Source organism: Microtus pennsylvanicus, chromosome 15 (genome assembly GCF_037038515.1).
Source record: "Microtus pennsylvanicus isolate mMicPen1 chromosome 15, mMicPen1.hap1, whole genome shotgun sequence".
In the NCBI taxonomy this organism is placed as follows: Eukaryota; Metazoa; Chordata; class Mammalia; order Rodentia; family Cricetidae; genus Microtus; species Microtus pennsylvanicus.
In genome coordinates, this window is record NC_134593.1 from 14,985,704 (window position 1) to 15,008,852 (window position 23,149).

The window sequence follows — 23,149 nt, forward strand, 5'->3', positions numbered from 1 at the left end:
CCCCTTCTGTCAGTGATCTGCTATTTCAGACACTGATTTGGCAGAAAATTAAAGGTGGTATGTCAAGCTAGTTCTGTGCTCATCTTAATTGATTACTTCCATAATAGAGGACAATTGTGTTATCATTTGTGGGAACATGTATCATAAAGCATTTGATACACATTAGTAAATTGCTTATTATTAATTATTTCTTAATAAATTACTCCAAGTTAAAAGGTCCAAAGTGTAGATTCATAAATTACCGTAGCTACAACTGTTCAAAGACACACCTTGTAAAAACCATGTTCTCTTCTACTAGGAATTCTAAACTGTCTCAAGCTAATAACCCGAAATTATCCACTGAGTTTTATTGTTGTTTGTTCATATTTTTATCTCATTAAGTTAATAGCAATGCTCATTTGGCATAGGAACAGGCCTATTGTGGTTTCAAGATTCACTCATGAATGGACTACTAAGGGACAGCCTGAGCATAGCCTAGGCCATGATATCTTGTCAGAGTGCTAGCAGAAGCAGGAATCTATTCTATGGTCCACAAACAAACCTTGTGAGAGATAGCATCACAAGCATTGAGAGCCCACAAAGTAACCTGAGAGAGAGGGGTTCTGTGATGCTCTAGGAGCAGATGATGACATGACAAGTGGAATCGGGGTACTAATTACATTGAGCATAAGAGTGACCATCAGTTACTACAATTTTAAAAAATGTGCTAGAAAGAAACTACTGTCTTTGTGTTTTCTTTCTCTCTCTCTGTCTCTCTTTCTCTTTCTATCTCTGTCTGTCTTTCTCTCTTTCTCTCCCTCGTGTGTTTCTATGCTTTCGATGGACTAATTTCTGTTGACTAAATCTTTCCTTTCTTTCACATGGGAAAAGTTTTAAAAAAGTGTCTCCAAACCTAATCAACTGATTGAAGGACAAGTTAATGCTTGACTGTAAATCTCTAATGTATGTTAGGAAATCAGACAGCAAGTAATCAAAGCATTTGGTAAATGTTCTTGTATGAATATTAAAATATTACATTTTAAAATATGCAACAGCAGCATACGACCACCTGGAGAGCTGAAACCAATACTTAAGAAGTCTCTTCAGATCAGTGGAGGTAAGAGTAATCATGAATACTTTGCTGCTACTTCCCTAGTTTCAATAGCAACTTAATTCATTCAAAAAAGGAACAAAGTAAATAAGATATAAATGTAATTTCATTTATTAAAATTTGCTTCCTAATGTTCTTCACATTCAAAATTATTTCAGAAATGATTTTCTGAGAAATTTCAGCATCAAACTATATTATCTGAACCATGTTTATTTATTTAACATGAGCCTCTGATGCACACAGTATCTTTGTATAAATAAAAGGACCTCTAACTAGTCCACAGTATGTGTCCTATAGAATTATGTGACAGCAATTTTGCTTGTTATAAAATGAATTTTTCTTTCATTTTTTCTGATAAATATATTACATTTATGCTACATATATATTAGTGTCAATGAAAGGTGATCATGCAAAAAACAGAAATACAGTATTCAATTACTTTCATTAAGGATTTTGAGAACTAAATTAACTACATTTTTATGGGTTTTGTTCCTTTCTATAATTTCTCTACTTGGACATATTAGAAAATTCACATATGGTTTTATGTTTATCTTTAATTATCTGCTATTTAATCTGACTATTTCTTGGCATAAGAAATAATAGGCTTGGTCAACTTTTTTAAAAACTGGACTTAGAATCCTTTGGCAGTGCTGCAGATTGAACATTGCCATTCTAAGCATTCTAGACTAGTGCTCGCCCTAATGGCTATACTGCCAGCACCTTTTTCCTTTGGTTTTATTAGTGTAGGATATGGTGATACTTGGTTTATATGCTGATAGACATAATTTCCAGAACAATTCACCACAGTAGGAGGAAGGCTGAGAAAAGAGCATCATTCTGCAGGGGACAGCACTGACTGGTCCACTGAGTCTGGATAAGATTCTAAGAGTGGGAGGAACACTACAGAGTTTGGGCTCTCCGCTGTCACCACAGTGTCTTCACACCTACCTTGCCTATAGAGAGCACAGCATCAAGTGAATAGGAGTACATGGAGTGTAGAGGGTCTGAAAGACTTTATTGAAAAGAGTCAGTATTATTGTAATGTGGGTGACTGTCCTTTACATTATTTCCACATTAAATTTCCTTTGTGGTGACGATGGTTGATGGAGGTCTCTCACATGCTAAGCCTCACTGGCAGTCCATTTGTTGGTGGGACAAATGCTCTGCCTCAGCCATAGGCAATGCCAAGGAGGTTATACTGCAGTTCCCATACTGTGAATGAAATAAGCAAAAATTTGCTCTATTCCTTTGTAGAGGGCGGGCTGTTAGCATGCAGTGAAAGCTGCTCACTTGAAGCTGTGTATGTGTGGACACAAACGTTTCCTGTGAGGTACTACTCCCATGGAATTGCTGCTTTTCCCCCATGTTTCTTCCATGCTTCTCGCCCTGGAGATACAGTTCAGGATGCATAACTACTGCAGGGGGCTTTCCCATAGCTCTTACCATGGGAGGTGATAGCAGCTAGTGCTGAGCTTCTTTGCACTGCCTGTTAGCGAGGGACCAGAAGCTAGAACTGAGGGGCTTCTGCAGCTTCCTCAGAAGCACTTGAGGAGAGTACACACAATGCCCCCCCCTCTCTCTCTGTAGCTTTGCCACCCTGGCATCTGGAAATTCTTTGCCCTTGGTCTACCTGTGTTTCTTAACTTTTGCTATGCTGCAAAGAGCGGTCCTCATAGACTTAGCTTCCCTGTGTCTGGAATTTTCATCTTCAACGAAATAAGTTCAACTTAATCTTTAGAGAGGCTCTTTTCACAATTCTCCTAACACCACTAGTCCAGAGACAAATCCAGCAGCAGCAACACTGTGCTACCAATTAACATTTCAGCTTGTGATATTGATTCTGGTTAAGATGTCAGTTTCTCTGATAATTCTCATGATCATAGGTATTTTGTATACCAATTTATTATTAGTATCGACTTTTGATAAAATTGTCTCTGTATTTTAAACATACAAATAAATGTAAATTAAGAGTTATCCTTGTTTATATTGTCTATAAATCAGTATTCACCTTGAAGGCTACACAGATTCAAAGTATATGTAGTAACGAAGCATTGGCCTTGGCATTCAATGCTCTTTTTTCTACAGTTGCTTATAACATATTTTGCCTTTCTACTCTGTAGATAATGGAAGAAATCAAGACCAAATCCCACTCAGGTAAGAATGTCTGGATTTTAAATACAGTATGTAGAGAATATAAAGTTCAGAAGCTGGCACCAAGTTTTCCTCTGTGTAAGACAATTTTAGCTTCTTGATTATTTGCTAATGAAAGCTGAATTATTCCTCAGATACAGTGTGCAATGCTGTTAGGACTCCCTGTCTGTGGCGGTGATTCAGCAGATAAAATGCTGGCTGTGCATATGGGAAAATGGGAGATGGATGCCCAGGGTCCACATGAGGCCTGTTAGTCTTGTGCGCTTCTAAAATCCTGGTGAGATTGCAGGTGGAGACAGAGCATACTCTCACATTTTCTGGATGTCTTGCCTGGATTGCTAGCCTGGGGCTTGCATTCATGAATGAGATTCAGCCATATAACTAAGGCTGAGGGTGAGGGTCGACACCCAAGTCTGTACTCCAGTCACCACACCTATACACTGGCACGTATTTATCTGAATCATACATACTTACAAATACACTGCACATAACATGCAGTTACATATATGTAAAAATATTAGTTTTCAGGCTGTTGATCCTGTTTATTAGTATGTTTGGGACAAGGTGTCTGCTGGGAAGAGTGTGGGCAAAACTCTCCCAGACTTTGCTGAGAAAATCACCTCAGAATGGCCTTATAGACATGCTTCTGTTTAGCAGGTTTATTTCCCTCTTAATGAGTTCCACCTCTGTGGTGAATCCCTAGGTAGGTGGAAGTTACAAAAAGAAAGTGTTTGTTCCAGAGTTTGCCAGTCAAAAACCCTGAAATTAGGAACTTGTAGCTGTAGCTCAGATGAATCAAAGCTGAGGGGACAGTGTTGCTCCCTAGTGTCCTATAAAATGACTCAGAAATACTCTTGAGTATAAAGAGTTTCAACATATGCATGTGGACACACTATCAAATCTTCAAGGCCCCAAAATATGATGACTTCTGAGATTGATGGCAACTTAATGCTTAGACATAGAGTACATTTCATATTTTCACAAAGCAACTCTTTGAAGAGAGTGCTATGAAATGAAATGCCTAATTTTTTTTTTTTTACAAAAAACAGGCCATGGTACTTTAGGTTTAGGGGAACAAATGAAATAGGAGCATTAAGTGCTCAAAACAATCAGTTACTGCAAGCATCATAACAAGTGTGTGCAAAACTCGCCATTTCCCCCTCTTATGTGATTGGATGTGTGTGTGTGTGTGTGTGTGTGTGTGTGTGTGTGTGTGTGTTGCATGTGTGTGTTGCATGTGTGCATGTGTCTGTGCCTTTTGCGTGCTTTGAATATTTTTTTGTGCAGACATGAGGGAAAGAGGAGGATATTGGTGTCTTGCATCATTCTCTAACTTATCCACTTGACATAAGATCTCTGACTGACCCTCGAGCTGGTCTGGCAGCCATCAAGCCCAATTGGTAACCTGTTCCACCCACAGTACTGGGGTACATGTGCATGTGTCCATGCCCAGTTTTTTATGTGGATGCTGAGGATTCAAACTCAGGTTGATCTGTGTTGGCAGCAAACATTCTTATTGACTGAGCCATCTCCCAAACCACTGGCTTTTTAAATTTTCATTTTTAAATAGAACTATGAGTGAGTCTTCACTGAATGTTACATAGATTGAGACAAGTTGAAACTGCCAAAGCAAAAACTTTTTAAAACGGGGGTCAACGTTGAATTACATAAATGCAAAAATGTCACTTAGTGCACAGATAACAAATCTTTCAAGAGAGATGCTCTAAGGACCAAATTCACCCCTCACTGCATGTTTTTACTCTAAAGGCTCTCTGAAAACCCTCATGTTACAACAGAGGACACGGCCACCACCTCTGCTATTAAGGTAAAATTCTCCTTTGTGAAATTTGTTTCCTTATGAATTTTGTTAAAATGCAGCAGTACTCTACCTATCACAGTTTTATATGGAAATTTGGTCAGAGAAAAGTGTTTGGTATCAGTGAACCATCCTTTCTATAAATTCCAGTGAGCAGTAAGTCCTTGCAGATAGCAGTGGCCCAATAAGAGAATGAACTGGAAACACAGGGAGGGGAAGATTGAGTGCAGTTCTCATATATTAGAAGATGCCTGGTGCTTGATCAAGGATGGTTTGCAGAAATAGATACACATTAGACTGATTTTAAAAACAACTGTGGTGATACATCTGAATACAGTTTAGAGGGTCCGGTTATTGTAGTGGTCCAGGCATCAGCCAGGTGCCTTTTCTCTCAGCATAATTGCAGGTAGGTTTTCTCTTCCCTTGGATATTTCTATTTCAGGATCACAGATAAAAGCATCTCCTCTGTTTGTCTCTTTTCTTCTGTATTTACATTAGCAAGAAATTTTGGTAATTTAGCTATTTGTAATCTGTTCAACCAAGTTTTCATTATGAAGAGATTACAGTCTGTTTTCTGTTTGATTCCACTAGGAGGATATTGACAACTCTTCCTCCAGGTACACGGTAAGTATTTTTCCCCAATTAGCCAGCAATTGTAGATGTGAAGATTCAATACCATATAGTAACACCTTGGTTTCTGGATATTTGCTCTGTATTTGACAATAATATATATTCTGATTCTTTGTATCATGTTCACCTATTTAAAATATCTTAGGGTTATACTTAGCATTTATGTGCTCATAGTAAAGTGACCTCATTACTGTGAGCTACTGGAGGTTAGGAATCCTGTTTGTAACCTGGAGCCTTAGAGTAAGTGTTGTGTGAATCAGAAGTTGAATATTAATGACTTTTGAATGGGACTCAGCAGAAAAATGGGTTTCTATAAAGCAGTTTCATAGATACTATGATATGGAGGACACTAGTAAGTGAGAGTATATTTATAAGTTGAAAATAATATACATTTTGCCTCCCAAACAGAAGAGAAACACTGATGAAGGGGGGCTATTAAAAGTAATCATCATCTCAAATAAGATTCAGAAAGTTTAAAATATAGTGAGTTAAGTTTAGTCTCAATCACAGGGAAAGGCCAAATTTCAAATTCATGATTTTCTCAATCTAGCTAGTACGGAATAAAGTAGTTTTGATATTGTGCACCCCAAATCAAGAGTTCATTTCCTAATCAAACTAGGAAAATTGATCCTCTGTCTTTTCCTTGCAGATCATAGAGAAACAAAGTTTGTATTCCAAAAAGAACGCTGCAATGAAGAAGCAAGACCAAGCAGGTCTTAGCAAATCAAAATCAATGATAGACCTAAGTACTCTGGGAGAGGCACAGCCTGAGTTCTCTAAAAAGAAATCATGCATGATGGTAATTCCTATTAATTTAAAAAGTAACATATTTGCCTGTGAGGAGAATGTTGACTTTGTGTTTCTGAGTCTGTATAGTTGCAAATCATGTCAGAGAAGACAAAGCCTTGAACATACCTTTCACCTCCGTCATACTCTCATTCCTATGAATACCCATGCGAGCCTGTCCCCTTCTAAGACAGTAGTCCTCAATATTCCTTATGCTGTGAACATTCAACACAATTTCTCATGTGGTGATCCTAACCGTAAAATGATTTTTGCTGCTCCTTCATAACTGTAATTTTGCTAATGTGATGAATCATAATGCTGATATCTGTGTTTCCACATGGCCTTAGATGATCTCTGTAAAAAGGTCCTAGGATCCCCAAATGGGTTCACAGGTTGAGAATCCCTGTTCTAAGGTGTAAGTGATAGCAAATTAGACTATGGAAACAAAAATCAGAAAGTGAGTAACTTTTATCACAGTTGTGGAGGACTCATGAAATACAGAGAATAAAAAATAAAGACTCCTGGAGTCGTTACTGTCAACGTGAGTGCACATAACATACATACAATGTTTTAAACTGACTTATTTTATGTGTATAAATATTTTGCATGCATTCTCTCCATTCACCTTGTGTGTGTGCTGCCCACAGACACCCAAGACAGCATTCGATCTCCTGGACTTGGTGTTCCAGATGGTTGTCAGCATATGTGTGGGTGCTCGAATCTAGTCCAGGTCTCTGCAAGAGGAACAAGTGTCATAAACTACTGAGCCATCTTTCCAGTCCCCAGAATGAATCTGTTTGGTACACAAAAAGAGTATATCATCAGTGGAAATGAGTAGTCAGTCTCAGGATGTTTACTAAACTGCTAGCCCTAGGCCACTTTGACACACTGAAATCTAGAGAACACAGAGGCAGCACAAAGAGCAATAGGAGGCTGGGCATGTTGGTGCACACCTTTAATCCCTGTAATCAGGAAGCAGAGGCTGACTGTTCTCTGTTAGTTCAAGGACACCCTGGTCTCTATTTATTTGAAGGAAGGGGGGAGGCAAGGAACATGTGCACCAAGCAGAAGTGTGGAGGTCAAAGGATAATGTATATAGGAGTAAGTTTTCTCATTTCAGGCTCAGGTATCAAATTCAAGTTGTCAGTCATGCTGGCAAGTGCCTTCATCCATTTAGCCATCACACTGGCTCTCTGATTTACACTTGGACTGAAATTTTATAGCACTCACACACACCACCAGCACCACCCGCACCACCACCACCACCACCAAACAAGAGAAAAAGCGTGACAGAGAGAGAAGGGATATCATGTGTTTGAATACTTTGTTACAATTTAGGAGATTGGTTAACCTTTGGGATGGGATTTGGTCTGGTTAGCAGAAGGTTGTCTGTGGTGGGTCTTAATGGTTATCACTACTTCTGGAATCAGTTCTGAGTTGTCTCCTTCCCTGTCTACCAGCATGTGAGAAGCAATAGACCATTGCCACAGACAAAGCTTCCCTGTTGGCTTTCCCTACTTCAACTGCTGCAGGGAAAGCCAGTCAGTTAGAGCAGGGAAGGCAAACAGTAGTTCCCTGTAGCCATGAGCCTTTCTCCCTTGCTTAAATAATCTCTGTCAGATATTTTGTCACAGCAACTATAAAAGTAATAGCCTTCATTGTTTTTTACTTATTTATTTTACTTTTTCTTTTATTCTTTAAGACAATCTTTTATTTTACATACCAATCCCAATTCGCTCTCCCTCCCTTCTACCTGCTCTCCCAACTGCCCACCACTCCACTCCACACTCCCCCACTCCCCATTCATTCCTCATAGAGGATGAGGTCTCCCATGGGGAGTCAACAAAGTCTGTCATATCCCTTGAGGCAGGACTAAGGCTATCCTCCCTGTATCTAGGCTGAGCAAAGTATCCCTCCATAGAGAATGGGTTCCAAAAAGCTAGTTCACACACTAGGGGTAAATAAATACTGGACCCACTGCCAGTGGACCCACAAAACTGACCAAACCGTATGACTGTCACCCACATTCAGAGTTTGGTCCTGTGCCAGTTCCCTAGTTGTCAGTCAGGAGCCAGTGAGCTCCCACAGCCTTGGGTCAGCTGTTTCTGCAGGGTTTTTTTTCTATAATCGACCTCATATTTGATCACAAAGCAAATCTCAACAGATTAATAAAAGTGGAAATAACCCTGTGTCTTATTGGATCACCTATGGGTTAAAGTTAGAATTCAACAACACTAATTGCAAAAATTCTACATACTCATAGAAACTGAACAATTCTCAACAGAATTATCCCTGGATCAAGGAAAAATAAAGGAAGCCTTCCTAGAATTTAATGAAAATGAATGCATGACATACCCAATTCTTTGGGATACTTTGAAAGCAGTACTAACAGGAAAATTCATTGCACTAAGTGCCTACATAAAGAACCTGGAGAAATCTCACACTAGCATCTTAATAGCACACCTGAAAGCTCTAGAACAAAAAGGGGAGTCTCACCCAGGAGGAGTAGATACCAGGAAATTATCAATTTGAGGACTAAAATCAATAAAATAGAAACAAGCCGGGCGGTGGTGGCTCACGCCTTTAATCCCAGCACTCGGGAGGCAGAAGCAGACGGATCTCTGTGAGTTCGAGGCCAGCCTGGTCTACAAGAGCTAGTTCCAGGACAGGAACCAAAAGCTACGGAGAAACTCTGTCTCGAAAATCAAAAAAGAAATAAAATAAAATAAAATAGAAACAAAGTAAATGAAACAAAGAGTCAATGTGACAAAGAAATGGGTTTTTGAGAAAATCAGCAAGATAGACAAACCCTTATTCAAACTAATCAAAAGAAAGAGAGACAAAATCCAAATTAATCAGAAATAAAAAGGGGGACATAACATCAGACACTGAGGAAATCCAGAGAATTATCTGGTCATATTTCAAAAATATGTATTTGAGAAAAGTGGAAAATGTAAAGGAAATGAACAATTTTCTTTTGTGTTTTAAACCTTCAGAAGGTATAAACAAGCAGAAGAGCTCGCTCTGTTTGTATCCCCTACTTAACCAATTGCCAGTTTCCATTACAAATGGATAACAACAAGCTGGGCAGTGGTGGCCCACGCCTTTAATCCCAGCACTTGGGAGGCAGAGGCAGGCAGATCTCTGTGAGTTTGAGACCAGCCTGATCTACAAGAGCTAGTTCCAGGACAGGCTCCAAAACCACAGAGAAACCCTGTCTCGAAAAAGCAAAAAAATAAAATAAAATAAAAATTAAACAACAACAACAAAAAAAAAAAACAAATGGCTAACAACTAGCTAGTTACCTTGAAGCATCTAAATTCAGCAATAGGAGAGATGGGAGTAGACTTGACTTAATTATGACACTTAATAAAACCATTAGTAACTGTAATTTTAATATTGTCAGAACCAAACTCAAAAGTTCTTTCTTTTAAGCTTAATCCAACTTGGTTTCTAAATTAATATTAGTTATTATGTATGATCAAAGTGAGTAATTGGTCAAGGGAGGTCTTAGCAGGGAGACAGATCTCAAGTGATTTTAATAAACAGACATTCAGTTGCCAGACATCTTCCAAGATATCAGTGAAAAATCATTAGCACATAAGTTGACATGATTAATACAAATGCAAATTTTAGACTAATGTCGAAATTTTAGTTTGATACAGAAAGTAAATGGTAATGTGATGAGTGTGGCGGCCATGGAGTGTTCCCCTTGGCGTGAAGGGACCAACATCTTGGATATGCAAAGGATTAGAATACAAGCCACAATATACAAACCACAATATCACTAATAGAAATGAGATCTTAGCATATTCTTGAGGCAAATAAAGTGAAAGGGCAGTTGTTTCTATCCTTCAAAGATGTGATTGAAATAAAAAGAGACATCACTTTTGTGATGTTAGATTTGCATAAAATGATAGTAACACATGAGTTTTCCAGAACCCATTGCCTGGTGATTGCAGTGTAATGAGTATAAAGTCACCACCTGATCTAGATAATGTCAGTTCCCCATGCTAACAGAATACTAAGCAGAAGTCTTCATGAAGAGCTACAGTCAGACACGCTGATAAATGACACAGGCTTCAAAGGCACAAAGATGATGCTTAGCTTAGGAGAAAGAAAAAGCTCACATCACAATGAGTTTTTCTCCATCTTCATTCTGAACTGATAAAAAACCAATACCTCAATCTCTGTTTTTCTCTCCTCTCTCACACATACTTCTTTTCATTAAAAAGCTAGAACACACACACACACATATGCCAGCAGATCAGAGCCCTTACATTGCAATCCTATTGATAGGAGTTCCATCCCAGATAACACAACAAACAACAAGTGTCTCACATATGTAATCTCAACACCCCTAAATCCAGATTGGAGGCTGAGAGAGTAGAATAGCTCTGAAACCTACAAACCAGCCAGACTGGAACACACAGAGGCACAGAAACATTGCGAGACCCTGTCTCACCCAGCGAAAGCAGAGAGCCGCCTCCTGAAGGTTATCCTCTGCCCTTCACACACACACACACACACACACACACACACACACACACACACACACACACACACGTGCGCGCACACATGTATGCATGCACGTATACACACATGCACTAGCATAGCACAAACAGGCATATTAATTCAAGCACACAAGCAAACACACACTCCAATAGTAATTTTTAGGATGATACAATATTGATTATTCAGATAATAAATAGTGTCTATATATTGATTGGCACTCCTGTTGTGTAACTAACATATAAGGAAAATATTTTCAGGGTCTTCTCAGTCATCTTCAGTGTTTCTAATTTCCATGTGACATGTGTCCTGGAAAACTATACTTGTACCATGTGGCCCTTTCATTTCTTTTTTATAACTGGCTTAAGCATATTTAGTTAATGATGAAGCAATGAGTGAAACATATGGCGTGTGAAAATGTGTCTAAGGCTCACAAATCTTGAGCTTTGATGTGTTCACGCTCATCATTCTCAAGGAAACAAATGAACTGAACATTTTTACATGATGCCCTTGAGCAGTTCAGACACACATGTAGTATGTTACTTCCTCATATGTTTTCCTTTACAAACAATGCTTCTCAAGCTATTTTGTTTACCATCTCCACGTTACCTTGTTTGATCATGTTTGGTAAGCTTTGGAACGTTTGAGTATTTCACATAAGTAGCACAAATCCTCCTCAAACCTGGTACAGAAAGGTAAACATAGACTGCTAAGTTAGGAGTCTCCCTGAGATGTCATGAATGATTAAGGCCTAGCATCATTAGTTGTATTTGGAATAAAAGTTGGGGAGGCTCCCCTTCTGACAAACAGCATCAAATGCATTTTCAAAACTGGCACTTCCTAAATATATTTATTTATTAATTAATTAAAGATTTCTGCCTCCTCCCCACCACCGCCTCCCATTTCCCTCCCCCTCCCCCAGTCACGTCCCCCTCCCTCGCCCGTCCGAAGAGAATCAGGGTTCCCTGCCCTGTGGGAAGTCCAAGGACCACCCACCTCCATCCAGTTCTAGTAAGGCACATGGTTCCAATGGGATACATACAATTTCATCACCACCATGATTGAGGCCGGCAGGCATGGTGCTGTAGCAGCAGCTGAGAGTTACATTTAAATCTATACAAGGAACCAAGAGCTCACTAGAAATGGCACCAGTCTTCTGAAACCCAAGACCACACAACTCCTCCAACAAGGCCACACCACCTATCCTTCCCCCCAAATAGTTACACTACCTGGAAACCAACATTCAAATATATGAGCCCATGAGTCTGTTCTCATTCAAGCCACCACAGAGATGCTGGAAGAGTCCATTACATTCATCAGCCATATATAAAAAGAGTCATAGCTAAGGAGTAACAGTTTGGATGGCATCTCCCAGAACCCTTCCTTCAGCCCCATAGTTTCCATCCACTGTGGGAAGTGGCACACTTTATTCATTCATTTCAAAAGTCACCCTCACTATTCTGTTATCCTGGGAACCTAATGGGCAATTGTGAAAGCCATGGGGAAAGCAGTAGTGTGGTGCAGAAGAGCGAGGTTCCTTTTGTTTCCAAAGCCCCCGATTGTCACATTTTCTTAATCTGGATGGAATGTAAAATCCTTGTCATAAAGACAGAAGAGGACACATTGTGTCTTTTTTTCCATCTTTCCATTATAGAGAGGTAGCAAAGAACAGAAGAAAAGAAGGCATAAAGCTGAATAGATCCCCTTTTAAGATTCTCAAACTCTGGGCCTTTGACTAAACCAATGGAAGCAAAAGTTTCAGGATATCAGCGGTTATAGTGATAAAATTAGCCCGAGAAAATAAACATTTGGGGACTCTAAATCAAGACCCTGACATTAACAGATAAGTTCTAAAATGAACAAAAATAAGTGAGATTTTCAATGAAATCTAACATCTCAAAATTTCCTTAAAGGTTGAAACAAAGAAGGGAGAAGATTTCCTTCCTCCATCCAATATGCATGACATCGTGCCCCAGCCTCCTGCCCATGCCAATGCCACATCAACTTCTCATGTTAGTGAAACAGGTGACAATCGTCAGTCTTCTGAGGAGACTACTGTTAACACCAGCAGCGTTAGTGAAAGAGGTGACAATCGTCGGCCATCTGAAAAAACTACTGTTAACACCAGCAGCGTTAGTGAAAGAGGTGACAATCGTCAGTCTTCTGAGGAGACTACTGTTAACACCAGCAGCGTTAGTGAAAGAGGTGACAATCGTCGGCCATCTGAAAAAACTACTGTTAACACCACCAGCGTTAGTGAAACAGGTGACAATCTTCAGTCATCGTCATCTAAGGAAACTACTGTTAACAACACCAGCGTGGATCACACACCTTCTCTAGGTACTTATACTGGGCATGCAATGGGGAGAACACATGCTGTCCCTGAGCTTGCTCCTGGTAGCCACACTGGTGATACCATGGACCCTGTGCAACATTCTGACCCTGTTCTTGATACCTGCTTAGAAGAGAACACAGTGTCTTAGCTTCACTACTGACCAGAAATCTGCTCTTGTTTGTATCCCAGGTGACGCGTTGGACCCTCAGAATGCTCATATGCGGGTTCTTGTTTCAAGTCCTGCTCATGGCACCAGCTATGCAGCGAAGACTCCTGTCATGGTTTTTCTACTTTGGGCAGCAACCACATCCTTGCTCCTCCTAACATCGTCAATGTGGTTGCTGCAGTTGGTGGCTTTGACGATGCCGTGGATATGGAACCTAATTTAGAAATCCTGCACAGTTAAAGTTAAAGGAGCTTAACAAGGTAAGGTAAACCACACCAATGTCTTAAAATAGATAAATATTTCTGTGTGGGAAATCCAATTCTCTTTGGCTCTAATATGCATGATGATAAATAAATTTCATACTTTGTATAGGACTCTTTAGATATTACCTATAACTAGAAAAAATGATTATCTTTTCTAGTCATATTGAAAATGCATCACATAAAATTACCAATTCAGTTTAGTCCAACCAAACTGATCAAGTAAAGTTGGTAAGCACACACTTGCCTCCCATGCTGGAATGAGGAAATGATTTTCACTCTTAATGTGAAACTTGTATTTTCTGAATGGCTAAGCAGGGAAATGTAACTGTTAGATATTAGTTGTTATTTTTTTGTGTCCATACACTGTGACTTATGTGGACAGCAGTGTTTTGGAAACAAACACCCCAAAAGAAACAACCTCTGAGAATAAAACCAATGAAACAAGACTCCACATTCTCACCGTTCTCAAATACAATGATACTCATTGTGACATGACGCTACATAGGATTCTACGGGTGATGCCTCTGTTACTGCTTATCTTGACGATGCCACCAATGATGTTCTTGATACTACTGATAATTCTTGCTTTTCTTTTTAGTTTCTGCTGAACAACCTAAGAGGAGCTCCTGTCAACAAATGACAAGCTGTTAGAAATATTTTTTAAGGTTTTCTTTCATTTTATTGTTTGAAGAATATTTTCAGTTTACTCTTTGACATTTTAATGTATGTAATTCAGATCATCCATGTTGCTCATATCTTCCCCATCCCTGTCCTCTGCCTCCATCCCATCCCATTTTTTTGTCATTTATCTTAAGGAGTAAGACTTCCAGTAGGATCCCCCACAGCCAAGTGCATGTGGACATTATCAGTTGGACTAAGTGAGTTATTAAAAAAGGGAGGGAGACATAACATCTATCTTTCACCACTTTTGCAGATAAATTACATATAGTGTTTTGTTCCTTGAATTACTGGCCAGGCATTAAAACATTAAATCTTATCTAATTCTATAGACCTTATTATGCTTTCAGTACATGTAAAGCTTGCTAAACTTTCATTCACCTATTTAAACATGTACTGTACATGCATCCCCAGAGAGAGGACACAACTCAAGGGGATACACAATTCAATAGGAATTTGACTTTATCTAGTGGAACATACTGATAAATTCTGAAAGATAAACAGAAACACTTTGCTACTTGGACTTTCTCTCTTAATCCTTGATCAGAAGCCTCCTAGTTGTGTGGAATTCTAAGGGAGGTTAAGGATCTGTAATGGAGAGTTGAAAGGAGCAAAGGGTCAAAAGTATTTCCAAGAGGTCAATAAATTCATTATTCTGCCATCCGATAAAATATTGAAATCAATTTCTGCCTAGAATGAATTTCATGAGATTTTCAGAAAATGAGTAGAGTTGCTCATTTGTAACAAAAGATGACAAATATTAGATGCTGAGTTTGCCACATCTTTATGAATACAAATATAGATATGTATGGGTTCCTTAGCACCCTATTGTTCAACATTCAGGAATGAAAAATTCCACTGAGAATTGTTGAGGCTAAGAGGCCCAGCTAGGATTAGAATATGAAAATCAACATGGCATATGTGTGTAGGGGGTTATGTATGTATATATGTACAATTAAAATACCTGGTCCTTTAAATGAGCTCAATTGTAGTCAGAATGCATGATTTTAAAACTGTATTTTTAAGGAAGCATGTGGAATATACTGCAGGGGAGGAAAGAATACTATCAAAATATATCATAAAAATAAATTATAATGTATTTCTGGTAGCATATAGCAATCTAGTTCCTTCTTAGTTCACCTCCTTTTGTAGTATTCTAAAAAACCTATTAACCTGTTGTACATTATTTTGAAAAATTAAAGATATTAGACACCTTTAAAATGATGTTTTTATGATGTTATTACATTGGCTTTCAAGTGACAATCTGTCAGAAATATTTTATAAAATTTAGAAATTTTCCTCATTTAGACCTTAGGAGCTCAGTCCAGTGCTTCAATGCGGGTCTCTGTCTCCATCTCAATCCATCGCCAGATGAAGGTTCTATGGTGATATGCAAGATATTCATCAGTGTGGCTATAGGATAGGGCCAGTTCAGGCGCCCTCCCCTCAGCTGCTCAAGGAACAAGCTGGGGGCATCTCCTTGGATACCTGGAAACTTCTCTAGAGTCCACTCTCTTGCGGCTCCCTTAATTAAGATATATACTTCCCTGCTCCCATATCCACTCTTCCTCCATCCTCAACCATCCCATCCCCCCAAGTTCTCCCCATCCTTCCCTTCTCACTTCTCTCTTCCCCTCTCCCCTTACTCCCACCTTACCCCTACCCGCAAGCTCTCAATTTTTGCCTGGCTATCTTGTCTACTTCCAATATCCGGGAGGATAACTACATGTGTTTCTTTAGGTTCACCTTCCTATTTTGCTTCTCTAGGATCATGATGTATAGGCTCAATGTCCTTTATTTATGGCTAGAATCCACTAATGAGTGAGTACATACCATATTCATCTTTTTGGGTCTGGGTTACCTCACTCAGGATAGTGTGTTCTATTTCCATCCATTTGGATGCAAAATTCAAGATGTCATTGTTTTTTTACCACTGAGGAGAAAGAACATGAGCAAGGAAGTCAGGACCACAAGGGGTGCGTCTACCCACTGTGACAGTGGGGCTGATCTAATGGGAGCTCACCAAGGCCAGCTGGACTGGGATTGATGGAGCATGTGATCAAACCGGACTCTCTAAACATGGCTGACAAGGAGGGCTGACTGAGAAGCCAAGGACAATGGCACTGGGTTTTGATTCTACTGCATGTACTGGCTTTGTGGGAGCCTAGTCTGTTTGGATGCTCACCTTCCTAGACCTGGATGGAGGGGGAGGACCTTGAACTTCCCACAGGGCAGGGAATCCTGACTGCTCTTTGGACTGGAGAGGGAGGGGAAGAGGGAAGGAGGGAAGGGAGAGAGAAATAGGAGGGGAGGAGGTGAAAAATTTTAGTAGTAATAATAATAATTAATAAAATAAAATTCTTACTCTCAGAAAAAATTTAGAAATTTTAATCTTAAATATTTCTCTGAAAATTGATACAGTATATATTGAATTTTGTATATAAGTTTTTAGTAGCTTTTCATTAAAATGTACTATGAAAATATTTTAAACTGTTTCCTTGTATTGTACAAGCTGATGGCATGACCTCTTGGTGACATGTTTAAGGAGAAAGCTTCTATTATAGCTATCAGAGATAGAACAGACAGCAGCATATCAAATCACCCAGAGCAGAAAGAGATGTTGGCTGAACATAGTCAGCTGCACCTGCCTATGATAGAAGCAGAAGCAGAGCAGAGAGGCAGATGGAGAGAGACAGAAGATGGGACACAGAGAGAGGGAGAGCAACATAGAGACAGGAGGAGACAGAGAGATAGGTTTAGAAAGAGAATGAAAAGCTGGGAGAGGGATGCTTCTGAACTAGAGGGAGTTTAGGGTAGGGAGCAGGGTAGAAGACCTAGAACACGAGCATGGACTCTGACATGTACAGTGGGTACTGGTGCTGCTGAAGGAGCCTGGAGGCTAGTCTGTACCTTATTATAGTAATAGCCACCACAGATAGTCAACGTTTCCTACTGCCAGTGATAAGAGAAATGACCCCTTTGAGAAGAGGAAGTAGCTCCACAAGTTTTTAAGGAATGTTGGATTTATCTACCCTCCAGAAATCCTCCAAAAGTCCAAATTGAGCCCATTTCTGGGTATCTGGGCCTGCAATTGCAGTTTTGAAAACTGGAGTTCAATGAATTTTAGTGGGTTTTCCAAGGCACAAACCAGTCATGTTGAGGTTTCCATTCTCACACTGCTCTCACATGAGTAAAAACACCACCCCAACTACTCTATTGGCCTTAACATCCATAGATTTAAACTGCGGCTGCTTACCTGCATTCCCTCTTTACTTTTTATGACATTCCATCACCAAGCACATGTTAAGTGAGCAAAGTCCCTCACTGAGGGTGGGGCCTTATGAGCCCCTTCCTGTGTGTGATTATCATTGTGTCCTGGACACCATTTCACAGAAACAACCTTCAACCTCTGCCTCTCACTTCCAAAGTTGTCCCTGAGCCTTGCAGTGTGCTGTGGTTCAGGTGTCCTGCTGAGGTCTGAGAACTGCGCAGTTATGTATTCTCTAAACTTTGGCCAGGTGTGAGTCTGTGCAGTCAGCAGAGCCCACTTCCTAAAGAAGCCTCTCTCATTAGGGATTACAGTTGCTCAAATGTATAGGTGTCAGGGAGAGTACGTAGAAGGCAGCTTGATGCCATGTAATTTTAACAAAACAACAACAGAGGGCCTATAGTGTGGATTCACCACATCAGTGATTAACTCAGAGTCACCGCTACTGCATCAGCATGGCAGTAAGGAAATAAAAGCACTTCCAATGGGAGTCATTTCCAGGTTTGAATTTTCTCCATATTCCCTGTCTTCCCTCCTATGTCTGTTGCATGAATCCAAATCTGTGCCTTTCTGAAGAAGTCTGTCTGTCCCTTTGTCTGGTTTTGTGTGTGTATGTATATGTATGTGTGTGTGTGTATGTGTGTGTGAGTCTTTGTCTGTCCCTATGTCTGTCTGTCCCTACATGTGTCCCTATGTGTGAATTTGTGTGTCTGCCCCTTTTCTTGCTCTCTCTTTTATTGAATTTCCCCATAAAAATCACATGGGGAAGGAGTGGGGTACTTTACAGAAATCATTCATGGAGTCGTACAAGGGATTAAGGTAATGAGTGCAACTGAACCCAATTCACACAGACAGGAAAAAAAAATTACAAATACCATGATTGCCCAGTAATGCTGGCTGTGCCCAACTGTTTTGGTGGATACTCATTTAGAAGTGTTTTCAACCTCTTTATGTTTGCTCTTTTATACAAATGATATACATGAATTGTTCTGGATCAGGGGCACAGAAGAAGACATAATTTAACATTACAATTAAGTATTAGTTTAGTTTGTAAAAGGTGGCTATGTAGGAAGACCAAGGAAAGTGGTGGTAATTGTTACGTTTTTCTCTTAAAAGTTGGCTAAACAATCAATTTGAGTACACAGTAGGAGAGCAGCCTTATGTCTTAAGTGACCTCAAGGTATGTTATGAACTCTGGCTGTGATGTCAAGCAAAGGTTCCAGTCTCTAGAATAAGACATATTGCCATATTACATGACCATGGCCTCAATCATTGGGCTCTTAACCAAGTTTACAGAACCAGCCAAGAGTTCCCTACTGTGTGATAGACCTAAAATCAAATCACAAATTTCATTGTTCATATAAGAGTCAACACACAGAGCAATCCTCATTGTCCGCTATGTTCAGCGAGTCCGGTTTTATCCCATGCTTTTTCAGACCCAGGCCAGCTGGCCTTGTTGAGTTCCTGATAGATCATCCCCAATGTCTCAGTATGTGGGTGCACCCCTCGCGGTCCTGAGTTCCTTGCTCGTGCTCTCTCTCCTTCGGCTCCTGATTTGGACCTTGGGATTTCAGTCCGGTGTTCTGATTTGGGTCTCTGACTTCTTGAATTTCGCATGCAAGTGGACAGAAATAGAAAACACTATCCTGAGTGACGTAAGCCAGACCCAAAAAGAGGAACATGGGATGTACTCACTCATATTTGGTTTCTAGCCATAAATAAAGGACATTGAGCCTATAATTCGGGATCCTAGAGAAGCTAAATAAGAAGGTAAACCCAAAGAAAGACAAAAGTCATCCTCCTGGATATTAACTTTGTTCGGGCGATGAAGGCAGACAGAGACAGAGACCCAAATCGCTGTGCCCACTCTTATGTGGATGGGCTGCACCCCTATACAAGACTGGTCTCCTCAGGGCCTGCCCTGTACTGTGGAGCCAGGCTGGGGAAGTTGCACTGCCCTCTTTCACAGCTGTCCTAGGCAGGGCCAGACAAGACATGGGAAGCCAGGCCCTGTAAGCTGTGCTCCCCTCTTCACAACTGCCTCAGTATGGTGAGAGAGTCTCTGGAGAGCCATGCCAGTCACCCTGATATCCCAGTTTTAATGCTGATGTCCCAGGACCAAACAAGCCCTGGGGATCCAAAGTGGGGACGCTGCACCGCTATCTTCCATGACTGTCCACTGCAGGGTCTGACAAGTCCTTTAGTAGCAGGCTAGGACCTATGGTGTCATGCCTGAGATGCTATGTCCCCTCTTCCATGGTGAGCCTCTGCTGGGCCAGACAGGACATCTGGAGCCTGTCTGAGGAATTATGCCACCTCTTTATGCATGTTTTCCCTTGGGACTGCCAGGACAGGCAAGTTATACCCTTCATTGATTGCTGGCCTGCTATGGACAGAAGAGTACCAGGGGAGTCCAGCCAGAGATGCTTCACACCCCTCTTCCATGAATGGCCTCCCCAGGGATGAACAGGACATGGGGAGTCAAGATAGGGAATCTGCCTCTCCTCTTCCATGGCTGGCCTCTCCAGGACTGGCCAGTAACTGCTGTGTCTTGTGTGAAAGCTCTGCCCCATCTTTGATGCCTGGTCTGAGTCTCCTCCACAGGGCCTGAGAGCCTGGGGGAGTCACACCCTGTATTCACAACTGGCTTTCCAGGACAGAACATGGATTGTGGTGCCAGGCAAGGCAAGCTGTGCTCCTTCCTCTGTGACAGAAATCCCAGTGGCCAGCCATAGAATGGGAAGCCAGGTGATGGAAGCTGTGCCCCTCTTCCATGGATTACCTGTGCCCCTCTTCCATGACTAGCCTCCCCAGGTCCTACCTTGCCCTGCAGAGTTCAGGCTTGGGAAGCTACATCCCTCCTTCCACAGCTGTCCAATGACAGGACATGGAATGCCAGTCTCCCTATAGTATGCACACTTCATTCAGAACTGGTTTCTGTATGGCCAGATTCAGCAGGGCCAGCCAAGGAATCTGTACCCACATCTTTATGATTGGCCTCAACAGGACTAAACAGGCCCTGCAGAGACAGTAGGGGGAAGCTGCACCCCTATCTTCCATGGTTGGTCACAATAGGTCCTGTAGAGCTAGGCCTGGGATGCTGTGCCCCTATCTTCCATGTATGATATTATCTTGGGGCTGAACAACCCCTTAAGAGAAATGCTGGGGAAGCTGTGCCACCAATTGTCCACAGCTGGTCTCCACAGTAAAGGACAGGCCCTGGGGTGGCTTACCTGGGTGTGTCTGCCCTTGACAATAATCTGTGCCACCTCTTCTTTGGATAGCCTTCCCAGTGACTGACAGGCCAAGTAAGTTGTTCCCCTTCTTCAACTCCAGGCTTACCTTGGACTGGAGAGTATTTGACGAGCCAGGCTAGGGGTGTGGCACACTGCTTTTCCATGACAGACTTCTCTTGGGCTGACCATCTCATGGGGAATCAGGCTGGTGGAGCTGCCCCAACCTCTCCCATGACTGTACTTCCCAGGGCCAGCCATTCTCTGGGATCTAGGGTTGGAAAATTGTGCACTCTCTTTCACAGATGACTTCGTTAGGTCTGCCCATGCCCAGCAGATCCAGGCTGCAGAAGATGCACCCACTATTCCATGACTGGCCTCTCGACTGATGGCCATGTGCTAGTGAGCCAGGCTGGGGATGCTCTGTTCCCTCTTCCAAGGCTGGACTAGGCAGACATGGACAGTTTGTTGGGAATCTGGCTAGGGATACTGTTCTACCTCTTACAACGTTGGCCAAGATCAGTAAAATAAACCATGTGCTTTCAATGATGTAGGGAAAGGTAACACTTATCCATTGCTGATGGGAGTGCAACCTTCTCTAGCCACTATGAAAATCAGTGTGGTGGTTTCGCAGGAAGCTAGAAATTAATCTACCTCAAGATCTAGCTAAACCATTTTTAGATATATACCAAAATACAGAAACATTTGCTGATTCATGTTCATTGCTGCTCTATTCATAATAGCTGGACACAGGAAGCAACCTAGATGTCAACAAACTGATGAATAGATAATGAAAATGTGATACATTTAGACAATAAAATATTATTCACCTCTTAAAAATCATAAAATTCTCAGGTAAATGGATAAAGCTAGAAAACATCATCTCAGCTGAGGTAACATAGATCCTAAAAGACATTGTATGATTTCTCTCATATGTAGATGTTAGGTTTTAAGCTTTCAACATATGTGTTATTTTACAAATAACCACAGAGGTTGGATACCAAGTAAAGGACTGGGGGAATGAGATTCCCTGAAGGAATACAAGATAGACTATGTTGTTGTGGAGAGACAGGGATACTAGGAGAATTAAAATGGGAGGAGATGGGAGAAAAGGGTAAAGGAGGGACTATGGGGAGGACAACTAACACTAAAGGACGTTTGAGAAACCAACAGGGAAACCTACTACTGTAGAAGATTCCTAAAACACATGCATGTTTGAGAGGAATCTAAATGGAGTTACCAAATACAGTGGAGACAACTTGACATCTTATGCCACCAAGTAAATCCTCCAGTGCCCAGAATAGCTGATACCTTGTTGAGCTGTTGGCCAAAGAGGCCCCATGGAAACCCTCAAATATCACAGGTTATTTCCAATGCTACTGAACACTTTCCATAAACTGATAGTACGGCTCTATTGCTGAAGGTAACGTTTACTTCTCTCATCAAATATGGAAGAACTGAGCTAGTGCCTAATTAGAAGCTTTACCTTTATTGATTAGCTATTTTGGTTCTAGAAGTTACTCTGCTTGATACCATAAGAGAAAGGTAATCACCAATATTACAGGGCTACAAACCTGTGACTTACAACAGTGACCTGCCTGTATGACACATTAGCTTAGTAGTGGCACAAATTTTGTGGGAGCAACCAATAACTTTGTGATTCCCTGATATGGAAGTCATACCTACACTGCAAAGTGGCTAAGAGCCTCAAACTGATATGTCATGGTTTTAGGAGACGCCTACTATTATTCTGATAAAGGAACATATCTATAAAATGTCTCTTAATGGCAGCTGGCTATACCCATAGATCAGTCTTGCCCAATCCACATCAGAGAAGCTTCTTCTTCTAGTAGATGGGAAACCCCCAAGTGCACAATGTGTAGAAAGTGACAGACATTGGAGCATTTGTCCTAAATGGGATGTTTTGATTGAACCCCGACTCACAAGGCTCAGGGAGGTATGAGGAGAGGAGGCAGAAAACTTGTAAGAGCCCGAGGTGATGGATGAATCCAAGGAAACAGTGACTTCCAGGCACAGAAGGACTGATGTACATATGAACTCATGTAGACTGTGGCAGCGAACACAAGATTTGCACAGGTTAAATCCTGTAGTCCTAGCACTGAGAGGAAGTACTGTGCATATAATTCTTTGAAAATTTTGTATATTCATATAACGTATTTTGGACATATTCACCAACGCCATCCCTCTCAACTTCTCCTTT

At 40.9% G+C, this 23,149-nt stretch overlaps 1 protein-coding gene across 1 annotated transcript; it reads left to right on the forward strand.

Annotated features, from left to right (window-relative positions):
* The first annotated feature begins 461 nt into the window (after positions 1–461).
* Positions 462–15,622, forward strand: LOC142835606 (uncharacterized). Its single transcript, XM_075949206.1, has 8 exons — positions 462–1,096; positions 3,211–3,244; positions 5,009–5,066; positions 5,649–5,681; positions 6,337–6,486; positions 12,899–13,325; positions 13,510–13,746; positions 14,348–15,622. The coding sequence occupies exons 1-7, from the start codon at positions 997–999 to the stop codon at positions 13,707–13,709; spliced, it is 1,002 nt and encodes a 333-aa protein (XP_075805321.1). The 5' UTR covers positions 462–996; the 3' UTR covers positions 13,710–13,746; positions 14,348–15,622.
* Positions 15,623–23,149: the final 7,527 nt, after the last annotated feature.

What these genes read in the sequence shown, in the direction of transcription:
- LOC142835606 (XM_075949206.1), top strand. Translation starts at nt 997, where the DNA reads ATGAATATTAAAATATTACATTTTAAAATATGCAACAGCAGCATACGA. An exon ending in ACTCTTCCTCCAGGTACACG is followed by an intron (nt 5,682 to 6,336) that starts GTAAGTATTTTT and finishes TTTTCCTTGCAG; the next exon opens with ATCATAGAGAAACAAAGTTT. An exon ending in AAAAGAAATCATGCATGATG is followed by an intron (nt 6,487 to 12,898) that starts GTAATTCCTATT and finishes ATTTCCTTAAAG; the next exon opens with GTTGAAACAAAGAAGGGAGA.